We start from the raw sequence: 11,793 nt of genomic DNA, 5'->3' as shown, positions 1-11,793 counted from the left end.
GGTGTGAAGCTTCGAGGTACGTACACTATTTCGGGGACAGCCGATTGGCTAACGGCCCCAGCTCAAGTCTTGGTGAGGTCAGAGACGGTATCGATTACGGAACGCGCATTGTAAACAACATTATAGAGACAAAACAACAAGAAACATCTCATCAACCATGGCACTCGGAAAGAAGCCTTATCCCAAGGCGACAGTAAAGAAGATTATCAAGGCTCATTCGAACCACAATATCAAGAAGAATGCTGATGTTACTGTGCGTCCGGCTCGTCTCATGATCGCGACAGTTGCTAATGTTTACTTGCTTTAGATCTTCCTTGACTACATCTTGTTCATGGAAACGTATGGCATCAACAAGCGTTTCCGGATATAGTTTCATAAGCTAATCGAATTATTAGTCTTGTTAAAGAAGCGGCGATCCACTCCAAGCAGTCTGGAGAGCGAGGGCTATCTGCGCGGAGTGTCAAGAAGGTGACGAGGGTATGTTGGTTGATTCATCACCCCTTTTGCATCTGCTAATTTGTATCGTCTAGGATACATTGACCAAGTTCAAGGGTTAAACCAATTCATAAAACGTGACGAACAATAAGTGCAGCACTCGTCGAGCCACGAACAATGTTGCGATAACCAAGAGCCGCGCCGCGATCGAGAAATAACAGTAACACACAACCAATAATTTGGCATAGCTGTCTTGCTGTATAAATCAATAGCTCTGCATAAAAAACGAAAGCGAACCTGTTGAGATCGTTATTGCTCCAGACGCATGCAAAAGGGGGCCATTTAGAAGAAAGGAAGCTCAGCACTTGGGCACGAGACCACTTCACCTCACCTCACCTCACCTCAGCTGAATGCGCCTGTTGAGTGGGGCATTCGCCATGACGATGGAGGTCATCCAGAATGGCCTCACTTGTTAAGAGGCTGTATCAAGAAGATAGAAATACATAAATAGTCAATCGATGAGCTTGGATGAAATGCATTATTCCCTTGTCTCAATAATACCTGTGACCATAACTATTGTAGAGCTATTGGCACTCAGCGCATAGATTCTTACCGGTTCTAGAAACATTGACAGTCCATGTCAATGCAGGGGGGTTGCCTGGGCACTTGAGCCCGATTAGTGGCTCTGGCACTGGTCGGCACTGACACCGACAGCTGGAGCCAGCTTCGTTTCTATGTACCACCAACTTGGCCTTACTCCATCTCTCCTCAAGCAAACTTTCGTCTCCTCTTCTCTCTCTGCCCAACTCATCCTTTCCCAAACTCAACTTTACTTCACCCGTAACCTGAACCAATCTCTACCTTTTAGCTTTCCTCATCACTTAACTCTTCAACGACCTTTCCCTCCCAAGCCTGTCGCACGTCATATCCGACAGTGCCTCCACGCCTCGCGCAAACTCTCTACCACCAAAAACACACAACTCTACCGAGATGGCTGCTCAAGCTGTTCAGCCTCAATCCAAGTCGGCCAAGAAGAAGGCCGCCAAGGCTCTTGAGCGAACCGAATCTCCCGCCCCTAGTATCACCTCCGCTTCTGCCACTGCCGATAAGAACAGCGATGACAGCTTTGAGAGCCCTTACATTAAGGAGATTCAAAAGTAAGTTTTGAAGCGGCATGGCAAGAAATTTTGTTTGACCTTGAGTGTTAACGGTCGCTAAAGGAACATCCGAAACGTAAACAAGAAGATCGTACGTACTTTTCTCCCCGCTATAGTGCCTGGGTGATGCTAACAAAACGGCCAGACCAACGCTTCCAAGACCGATTCTCTCCTAGCGGAGAATCCCGGCAAGTCGCTCGACGAGCTCATCGAGTCCAAGATCATCAACGCCGATCAGAAAGCCCAGATTCTCAAGAAGCCTGCGCTCCAGCAGCAGCTAGCGCAATTCGAGGAGCAACTCACCCAATACCAGAAGGTCGACGAGCAGTACAAGGCACGTGCCGCCGGTGACAAGGCAGAATGGGAGAAGAAACTCGAGCAGGCCAAGGCCGATGCAAAGGCCGAGGCTAAGGCCGAGGCTACCAAGGACCTTCATGACAACCTGCTGGTCCTGTCACAATTCCTGCGACTTGCTGCCTACCGTCGCGAGGAAGCTCAAGACCCCGAGTCAGATGAGAGCCAGGCCATCGAGGGAGTCCTCCTTGCTATCTACTCTGGCGATGAGAGCGCTGTCCAGTCTATGCTGAAGCTCGTCAACGGATCCGACGATCAAATTGTCAGCGTGCCCGGCGAGCAGCTGCAAACCCCTTGTAAGTGATTCAGCCTCGGGCTCTCCGATCTATGCTAACAGGGTACAGTCTCCAAGGTTAAGGCCCTTGCCCAGCAATACAAGACCCCGTACGATGATGCTCAGCCCATTGAGGAGAGTGCCGAACAGCCTAAGGATGTTGTTACGGATCCTACTATTGCGCATGCTGCCGCTACCGAGATCGAGGCTGGTGATATTGTCCTTCCTACCGCCACTGCTGAGCCTTCTTCCAATGGCTTGGCCAACGCCAGTGTCGCTGATGACGCTGCCAATGCTGTCGCCGAGAGTCACTGGGATTCCACTAACAATGAGATGTCCACTTCCCAGGAGTGGGTTGACGTGAAGCCTGCCGAGGCTGTGGAGGAGGCTGCTGCTCCTGCTCCTACTCGTGTTGCCAACGCCAACTCCTGGGCCGACGACCACCCAGAGGTAAGTTGATTCCATCATCTATATTCCATGCTAGAGAAGCTAACCAGGCAAATCAGACCACCGCCCCCGCTGATCCCAATGATGGGTTCCACCAGGTACAGCGAAACCGACCCCGCAACGAGGGTGGTAACCACCGAGGCCGTGGACGTGGTGAGCACCGAGGTCGAGGCGGCTTCCGCGGTGATGGTCGTGGACGTGGTCGCGGCCGCGGAGGTGCTAGCGGTGCTCCCCGAGGAGGCGCTCGACGCGCCGAGGAGTCTTAAGTGCTCCTAATCATGGCATGCGATAAACGCACAGCCTACGAATCTCTTTGGATCTCCTAAGGGCAACTGTACATCATGAAATGACGGCGTTTACAAGTCAAGACTTCTACGGCAAAAAGCTAGGGGACGGTGGACTTAAGGACTTTGCATTTTGGGGTTTTGATGATTTTGGGACTCGGATATACATCTGGCCAAGGTGTCGGTTGGAGTTCGTAATACCTTTGTAACAACGAAAGCCTTTCGGGAATGATACCTGGGGCAGTAGGTAACAATGTGAATTAATATCCGCCAATTTGTGCCGTGATGCGTCTGTCACATGCCATGTTTTGATTGATGAATAGTGAACGCATGCCATTGAGAGTTAGTAAAAGTACATACCAACAAGATATGCTAACCAGGATTATTGGCAGACCCATTGCTATGTTTCTGTCTCAATTCATAGCTCTTGGTGTGAAGCCATATCAGATAAGGCTGAAGGAAGACAAACTCTATCCTGCTTCAAAGTGCCGCCATAGTGTTGACAAGGGTCTTGGAGAATGTGGGGAGCTTATTGTGTCTTCTGGTTGGCTATGTCTAATAGGCCAGTCTGTTCAGAGTCATGAACAAAAACAGAGGCCACGTGTGTTGGGAAATATAAATGTGTCTACTTCATTAGAGAATTTTTTCTTGTAGATCAAAGAGTACTCATCATACGTTGCTCTACCGCACGATCTGAGGTTTCTACTGTCTGATGTTCGAGGATAAGACCAGATCGCAGCTCCATGCAGCACATGTCGTGCTTGTACATCATGAAATTACACAAAATAGAGTCATGAGTTGTGGTCAGATTAGGAAACATCATGAAGTTCTGAGACTGAATAGGCCACTTGTCAATTTTGATTCGTTAGTTGGAGAATGCCTGGGGCCTCGATGTGTCAAGCGAAGGCTGGATACTGAATACTGAGGCGAGGCTGAGACCTGATGTCCCACCTAAAGTTTATCGCACCAATGAATATTACTTGTACTACTGACTTTATATCAGCCTTGCATAAGAAACTAACGTCACCGCCGCTATTGTACCTATTGTTAGCTGTCCTCTTCATTTTAGTGGCTAGAATCTACCACTGTCTTCAATAGCCATCGTGGCTTCTTGGTCCCGATGGGAGAGATCCACATTCTGGCCACATCAACCTCTCTTCTTCAACGTATACATTCAAAAGGAAGCGACTCTCTGGGCTTTTTTCCCTTCCGCCCATAGACGTCATTGTCTTTTTGTTCTCTTTCTCAAGAGGCAACGTTCCTCATTGATATAAGAAAAGACACCGCCTTTCGAATTGGTGTGCGCAACTGAGCGCACCCCCACCAAACCACCATCATGGCATCTCCAGTCTCGCCGCTCATGACGCTCTTGGCGACGATTTTCCTCTTCGCCACCAATGTTTTCGCCATTTCCGCTGTTTTGGGTGTCGACCTTGGTACCGAGTATATTAAGGCCACTCTCGTCAAGCCTGGTATTCCCCTCGAGATTGTCTTGACCAAGGACTCCCGACGAAAAGAAACCTCCGCCGTCTGCTTCAAGCCTTCCAGAAATGGACCTCAAAAGGGTGAATACCCCGAGAGGGCCTACGGAGCCGACGCCATGGCTCTCGCCGCTCGCTTCCCCAGCGATGTCTATCCCAACCTCAAAACCATCCTCGGCCTGTCCACTGAAGACTCCGTGGTGAAGGAGTACGCCGCCCGACACCCCGCGCTGCAATTGCAGTCCCACCCTACTCGAAACACAGCCGCATTCAAGAGCAAGTCTTTCACTGAGGAGCAGGAGGCATGGATGGTTGAGGAGCTGCTTGCTATGGAGCTGCAGAGCATTCAGAAAAACGCTGAAGTGGCTGCTGGCGATGGATCCATCATCCGCTCCATTGTTCTTACCGTTCCTCCTTTTTACACTATCGACGAGAAGCGCGCTGTTCAAACAGCAGCTGAGCTTGCTGGTCTGAAGGTTCTGGGACTTCTTAGCGACGGTCTTGCCGTTGGTCTGAACTACGCTACTACTCGAGAGTTCCCCAACGTCAGTAACGGATCTAAGCCCGAGTACAACATCATCTTCGATATGGGCGCTGGGTCTACCAAGGCTACTGTCATGAAGTTCCAAGGCCGAGCAATCAAGGATATCGGCAAGTTCAACAAGACCGTCCAGGAGGTTCACGTTGTTGGCGCTGCCTGGGACCGCACTCTCGGCGGAGATGCTTTGAACTACCTCATTGTCGATGACATGGTCAAGAAGTTCGTCGAGTCCAAGGGCGCCCAGAAGGCTTCCGTTGCCGCCGAGAGCGTCAAGTCTCACGGTCGCGCCATCGCAAAGCTCAACAACCAAGTTGGCAAGATTCGCCATGTGTTGAGTGCCAACCAAAACACTGGCGCTAGCTTTGAGGGTCTGTACGAGGACATTGACTTCAGGTACAAGATCAGCCGCGCCGAGTTCGAGGAGATGGCTGCTGAGCATGCTGAGAGGATTACTGTTGTTATCAACGATGCTCTCAAGGCCGCTAACCTCGACATTATCGACATCGACTCAATTATCCTTCACGGTGGCGCTTCTCGCACTCCCTTCGTCCAGAAGGTTTTGGAGAAGCTCTCTGGTTCTACAGACAAAATTCGATCCAACGTCAACTCTGATGAGGCTGCTGTTTTTGGAGCTGGTTTCCGCGCCGCTGAGCTTAGCCCCAGCTTCCGCGTCAAGGAGATCCGAATTTCAGAGCCTGGCTTCTACTCATCTGGCGTGAAGTGGGAGACCAAGGGTAAGACTCACCACCAGCGTCTTTGGTCTGCCGTGTCTCAGGGAGCCGTACCCAAGGAGCTTACACTTACCAATGGCGAGGATTTCACTGCTACATTCTACCAGCAAATTGGCTCTGATGAAAAGGATGTCAAGGTCCTTACTACAAAGAACTTGACTGCTACTATTGCTGCTATCAAGCAAAAGTACCCTTCGTGTGTTGAGTCTGAGATTCAGTTCAAGCTCGGTGTCAAACTCAGCAACGAGAATGGCGAGGTTCAGATTGCCAAGGCTGCTGTTGAGTGTGAGGCCGAGGTCAAAGAAGGGCTCGTTGATGGTGTCAAGAACCTCTTTGGCTTTGGAAAGAAGGACCAGAAGCCCTTGAAGGAGGGATCTGAGGGCTCTGAGGAGGAGATGAAGGACGATAAGTCTTCGTCTTCCACCACTTCTTCTGAATCTTCTACTGCTTCTGAGGCCGAGTCTGCTTCTTCTGGAAGCGCTGAGGAGGTCAAGCCTGAGGTCAAGAAGCGGGAGACTGTTGGCATCCCTGTTGAGATCACCGTTGAGGATCTCGGTATTCCAAGTCTTACCAAAGCAGAGATCTCTGCTTCTAAGGATCGTCTTAAGTCCTTTGCCGCTTCCGACAAGGCACGACTCCAGCGAGAGGAGGCTCTGAACCAACTTGAGGCGTTCACATACAAGATTAGGGATCTCCTTGAAGGTGATGCTTTCATCGAGGCCTCTAGTGAGAAGCAAAGGACCAAGCTGGCTGACCTCTCCAGCGAGACAAGTGACTGGCTCTACGCTGATGGCGCGGAGGCTACAAAGGATGTTCTCAAGTCCAAGCTCAAGGTCCTCAAGGATCTTGTCGCCCCTATCCAGAAGAGGGTTGAAGAGTCTGAGAAGCGCCCCGAGCTTACCACTTCGTTGAAGGAGTCTCTGGAACGAACTTCTGAATTCCTCAACAAGATCAAGGAGCAGATCGCTGAGCACGAAAGCTGGCACAAGTCCGCCTCTGAGTCGGCGTCCGCTTCTTCATCAACTGAATCTTCCAGCACAGATGCTGCTGGAGAGAAGGCTACTGGTGATTTTGACGGACTCGAAGACGAAGACAGTGCAGCTGCTACAGCCCGCAAGATGGAAGACGTCATCAAGGAGAAGGGGCCTATTCCTCCTCTGTACACTTTGGAAGATCTCAAGGAGGCTAGTGACCTTTACAAGTCCACTCAAGACTGGCTGAACGAGCTTGAGCCCAAGCAGGCTAAGCTGGCTGCCAACGTGGACCCTGTGCTTCTCATCAAGGACCTCAAGGCCAAGCGTGACAAGCTCGAGAAAGTCAGCATGGAAGTCGCCCTTAAGGGTGCCAGGAAGGTTGAGGAGAAGAACCGACAGGCTAAGAAGGCTGCTAAGGAAGCTAAGAAGAGCAAAGGAAAGAAGAGTAAGACAGCAAGCGGAGACGCATCACAGGAGCCTATTCAGCTCAACGCTGAGGACTTCATGAAGGATGGTGAGATCGACAAGGAGCAGCTCGAAAAGCTGATCAATAACATGAAGAAGGAGAACGAGAAGAAGGATGAGGGAGAGAAGAAGCAGACACATGACGAACTATAGATGATGGCGTGTTGACTTTTGGCTTTCCCATAATGAAAAAAGGGAGAGATATAGCTATATACGTATCTTGATTGAATGATACCGGGTCAAGCGATAGATGATAGAGCCTCTGATCTGTTGAGAGTAAAAATTATAAATAAGAACATATGGGTTCCTCGCTAACTGCCGATAAGTGTCGAATGTGAAATGCATATAACAAATCGGTCCTGTTCTGCGGTCCGTTTTATTTAAAATGCCAACCCAGCACACAGCGTAACGATCCATGCAATGTATTCGTCATCCCCTGTTTCTCAACTGTTGCACGTATGGAAGGTTTCTGGAGTCGTTATACTCTCGCCTGGTCTCTTGATGCTATCTCATGACCAACATCCCAAGTATTCATCTCATCGAATATATCTGTATCTCCACGCCTTCAGACAAACACCATGTGCTCGTGTCGCATCGTTGCTACCAAAGACATGGATGCCATGTTGACTTACGCATACCATGTTACGTCGCAAATGCAGGTTCCCATGTTTGTTCCCGCGTAGGCGAGAAACAACCCGATTACAAGGAGGTTGTGTAATGGTCGGCGCGATGTGAAGGGGCTTGTCTCTATGGGAAGCGACTTCATGTACTACGAGAGATCTCGGCAGGTGCGAACAATGTGATAATTTTTTTCGGCTTATGCTACTATAATAAGACGCTGACAGGTAGACTATCATGAGATTAGATTCAGGAGGTGATTGTGTTGGGAATGGTTTCTTGTGGTGGTGTTTTGTTTACACTGACTTGGCTGAGAAACTGCCTGGCAGGTGTTGGCAATTGCACCTGCTTCGGGGACTCGTATTTAAATCAACCACTGGCCCAGGTCCTGTTTACCATTTTTCGACTCCTCCTTCCTTCGATTCTATGTTTGCCTTCCTTCGGTGTCCATTTTATCTGAGTGATTCCGTCCTGCACTGATACTCAACTCATTTTCTTCCATCTATTGGCGATCCCTCTCCTACGATTCTTCCTCTCAACATCCTCCTACTTCTCCTCCATTTTCCTTGCTCAGTTCTGCCTTTACTTTCAAGATGAAGAGCTTCATTCTGCTTGCTACGCTTCTCGTAGTAGGCTTTGCTACCGTCCTTGCCACGCCTCACCGTCAGGGTGCGAAGCGTTTCTCACTGGAAACAAACCGAAAGTCCAGCTCCAAGCCTGATTTTGTTCGGGAATGGGTGGCGGCTCACCAGAAATGGGGAGAGCCAGTCTCGCGAGAGACTCTGGCTGCTTTTTCACTCCTCGATGATGGTATAGACCCATTGTAGCGTGAATATTGCGGATACTGATGAGTTTTACAGATGGTCGTGTGGATGTGAAGCCTATGGGTAGCGATGACATCTACATCGCTGATATCAAAGTCGGCACTCCTCCTCAGACCCTCAAGGTGGCCATCGATACTGGGTCTGCAGACTTGTAAGAGATATTACCTCAAGACAATATGCTTGTGCTAACCAGTCAGTTGGGTCCAATCCACTGACACAATCTACAAAGCAGTCACCGAAGGCCCTTGGGCTCCCCTGTACAGGCCCAATGCATCCAAAACGGCTCATCGCGTTCGCGACGCTGAATGGGCGGTTGAATACGGTAACCAATGCGTCCTTGTTATTTTATCAAAGTAAAGACCATACTAATCTCATGTTAGTTGACGGTAGCCATGCCGAAGGTATTGTCTACCTTGATACTGTTCGTCTCGGAGGTTTTGAACTCAAGGATGCGGCTATCCAATCTGCGCAGCTCATGGCAGCACGCTTCGAGGGCGAACCCGAACTCACTGGCATCATGGGCCTTGCCAAAACGCTCCCTAGCAACGTGGATCCTCCGACACCCTCTCTGCTCGACAAACTCCGTCCCCTGTTGGACAAGGCGGTCTTCACAGTTGATTTGCGTCGGAATGCCACAGGCCGTTTTGATTTCGGCTATATTGACGAGAGAAAGGCCAAGGATAACATCTCATGGATGGCATCGCGAGAGGATAGCCCCCATTGGGACGTCACGTTTGATATGACAGCTTGGACCGGTTCACGCCGAGTTTGGATGGCACGTACTTTCGAAGCTACCATCGATACGGGCACAACTCTCATTTTCCTGCCTCCAGATATTGCAGGCTTGTACTGGAATGATGTGCCAAATATGCGAGTCAACCCTGACCTTGGTGACGCATTCACTTTTCCTTGCGAGTTCGCCGACGAACTGCCAGACTTGATGTTCAAAGTGCCGAAGACGGAGCATGTTCTCAAGATTCCGGGACCGTACCTTAACTACAGCCCTACCGATGACGATCCAAAGTATTGCTGGGGCGGCATGCAAAGCTCAGACGAGCTGGGTGGTATAACCATTATTGGTGATGTGGCTCTCAAAGCGCTATATGTCGCGTTTGACCTTGAGAACAACAAAGTCGGGTTTGCCAACAAGGACCTCGACGATATCGATGACTAAGTAGGATGTTTTGGTTGTATGTTTGTTGGAGCGTGCAGGTATGTAATACGGAAGCTGTCGATTAGGTCATTGTAAGACGAGAGAAAACTAGAGTCAGTCATATGCAAAGAATTGGGAGCAAAATCGAGACTTGACAAGACGGCATCGTTCATATAACGAGGTAGACAAATACTCGTGAATTTCCATTCAACTGGAAAAGATACATATAACCTCATCATGCTGGCCGTCAATCGAGTTGATTGAGGCCCCCGTTGATGCACTTGCAATCAATTGACATGTCATCCATCCAAATGCGTCACAATCCTTTCCATCCCATCCCAACCCGTCCAACCCACGCAGTCATGCAGCACTCCACCATGGTGGACCATGCCATGTCCCAAAACAACGTGGACATTATCATCCCATAAACAACATGCAGTAGCCTGACGCAACTGTAGAAGCGAGAGGATGAATGATATAATAAATAACAAAGATGTTGCAAATGCTGCCTCTATGAACGCCGGGAATCTTGGTAGCGAACGACAAACAATGGGGTGTGCTCAGGAAAGGGGTTCCTGAGAAAGTCCTCCAGCAACCAATATACATTGTAAAAATAAAAATAAAAAGCCGAGGGCGTTTGACGTTGGTAATGTACGCCTCGGCTATCATTCGTGGCTTTCTTCCAAACAATAAATCTGGCCGGTGGTCGAAGGGGGCCCGACCGAGTCAGTCATGAAACATGGACCCCTAAAAATGGACGGATGTGGTGAGAAATGCGGTCTGGCTGTGGTTTTGCGGTTGGTTGGCGGCCGTTGGTGTTTCTCCGCACTCAAAAACGTCTACTAACTTCAGGGATGCTATGCTTGCTTCTCTTGTAAGAGACTGACCGGTGGGAATAATGGGCATTTCCCCTCTCAATAAAAACAAAGAATTGAATGGTTCATCAAGGGCGAAGCAAAAATTAACCAAAAAGGATTCAGGTTGCTTTATTCGTGGTCTCCGTCTTTAAAAGTCAAAAAGTTTCGTCAGCGCGGGCCGTCTTGCAAGTCATCGCGGGTGACGACATAGTATTCACCTTCACTGGCACCCGGGGTCGGGGGCATGTTGCCCGAAGAGGGAGCTTGCTGAGAAGCACGGGCTGTTCCCGGTCGTGAGCGGACCTTGGAGTCGTCCTTGGGGGCGTCGAGGGAACTTGGCTGCTGAGTCTGGGACTGAGCCTGGTTGGCGGTCTGTGGAGATGGTTGTTGAGCGCCACCTGTAGAGCGGCGGAGGCGTTCTTCCATTTCACGAATGCGGGCTTCAAGAGCGGCGAGTTCTTCGGTTTCCTTGTCGACAGTTTGCTTCCTGGGGAAAATTGTTAGATGCGTGATTCAATGAGTGTGACACGGTGAGTAAATGGTAGACCAACTTGGCGTGGACTTGCTGATCCAGGTCGGTGAGAGAGTTTTCGATGCGGAAGATGTCCATAAGCTCAGCACTAAACGATCGGGCAATGGTTCTGTAGGAGAGAGATATGTTAGACGTTTGTTCGCGATACTACTGAGTTTGCAGATGGCATGGTGGGCGTCTTCAATGGATTAGAGAAGCGAGTATAGGGGAATACGGACGATTGAGGGCGACGGCCGTTGGGCTGCCAGTCGCGGTCAAGCTCCTCATCGGTGAGAGTCATTTTGATTGGATTGATATATGTTAAAAAGGTTGATGAATTGAGTGCTGCTTGCCTGGATATGACAGTTTGCAATGCGCAGAAAGTATAGAGAGGAGAAGTCGAGGATTTCGTGGGAAGAAAAGGAAAAAGGTGAGGGAGAGCTGCAGCTTTCAAGACAAAGGCAACTTGCACGGTAATTAATGGACGTTTCCAAGGGACGGGTTCTACCTTTTTTTGGAGCTGGAGCTAGACCTAGAATGAGCAGTGGCAGCAACCTCATTCATTCTCTCCCTTTTGCCCCACAGGATCACCTACTGACTCCCGACTACCCACTATGCGCACGCGCACAGCTCAGCCAGTGTCTGTCTTAGGGGGATAAGAGCCCGTACAAGATTGGCCCTGGGAGG

At 49.8% G+C, this 11,793-nt stretch overlaps 6 protein-coding genes across 6 annotated transcripts; 4 read left to right on the top strand and 2 right to left on the bottom strand.

Moving 5' to 3' along the window:
* The first annotated feature begins 58 nt into the window (after positions 1-58).
* On the top strand, positions 59-974 carry EDB82DRAFT_517206 (uncharacterized protein). The gene is made up of 4 exons (XM_025725202.2): positions 59-253; positions 308-339; positions 396-477; positions 531-974. Exons 1-4 carry the CDS (start codon positions 158-160, stop codon positions 555-557), a joined length of 237 nt encoding a protein of 78 aa, XP_025593824.1. The 5' UTR covers positions 59-157; the 3' UTR covers positions 558-974.
* A 24-nt stretch (positions 975-998) lies between these two features.
* Positions 999-2,973, top strand: EDB82DRAFT_347424 (uncharacterized protein). The gene is made up of 4 exons (XM_065607521.1): positions 999-1,592; positions 1,656-1,683; positions 1,738-2,242; positions 2,291-2,973. Exons 1-4 carry the CDS (start codon positions 1,426-1,428, stop codon positions 2,677-2,679), a joined length of 1,089 nt encoding a protein of 362 aa, XP_065463526.1. The 5' UTR covers positions 999-1,425; the 3' UTR covers positions 2,680-2,973.
* Positions 2,974-4,022: 1,049 nt separating this feature from the next.
* EDB82DRAFT_517197 (Hsp70 protein-domain-containing protein) lies at positions 4,023-7,459 on the top strand. The gene has a single exon (XM_025725199.2). The coding sequence runs from the start codon at positions 4,288-4,290 to the stop codon at positions 7,294-7,296; it is 3,009 nt and encodes a 1,002-aa protein (XP_025593822.2). The 5' UTR covers positions 4,023-4,287; the 3' UTR covers positions 7,297-7,459.
* An 895-nt stretch (positions 7,460-8,354) lies between these two features.
* Positions 8,355-9,759, top strand: EDB82DRAFT_481112 (aspartic peptidase domain-containing protein; the record flags this gene model as incomplete). Its single annotated transcript, XM_065608154.1, has 4 exons — positions 8,355-8,571; positions 8,622-8,736; positions 8,849-8,907; positions 8,966-9,759. 4 exons carry the CDS (start codon positions 8,355-8,357, stop codon positions 9,757-9,759), a joined length of 1,185 nt encoding a protein of 394 aa, XP_065463525.1.
* Positions 9,760-9,879: 120 nt separating this feature from the next.
* EDB82DRAFT_517191 (uncharacterized protein) lies at positions 9,880-10,834 on the bottom strand. The gene is made up of 3 exons (XM_065609011.1): positions 10,814-10,834; positions 10,626-10,741; positions 9,880-10,577 (listed from the first exon to the last, which is right to left on the bottom strand). Exon 3 carries the CDS (start codon positions 10,405-10,407, stop codon positions 10,156-10,158), a length of 252 nt encoding a protein of 83 aa, XP_065463524.1. The 5' UTR covers positions 10,408-10,577; positions 10,626-10,741; positions 10,814-10,834; the 3' UTR covers positions 9,880-10,155.
* Positions 10,764-11,407, bottom strand: EDB82DRAFT_530498 (uncharacterized protein; the record flags this gene model as incomplete). The annotated part of the gene is made up of 3 exons (XM_025725197.2): positions 10,764-11,082; positions 11,147-11,236; positions 11,346-11,407. The coding sequence occupies 3 exons, from the start codon at positions 11,405-11,407 to the stop codon at positions 10,764-10,766; spliced, it is 471 nt and encodes a 156-aa protein (XP_025593820.1).
* Between the last annotated feature and the right edge of the window lie 386 nt (positions 11,408-11,793).

The sequence above is a fragment of the Fusarium venenatum genome (assembly GCF_020744135.1).
Source record: "Fusarium venenatum strain MPI-CAGE-CH-0201 chromosome Unknown EDB82scaffold_4, whole genome shotgun sequence".
In the NCBI taxonomy this organism is placed as follows: Eukaryota; Fungi; Ascomycota; class Sordariomycetes; order Hypocreales; family Nectriaceae; genus Fusarium; species Fusarium venenatum.
Note: the sequence above shows the minus strand (reverse complement) of the source record. Positions and strands in the feature narration are given on the sequence as shown.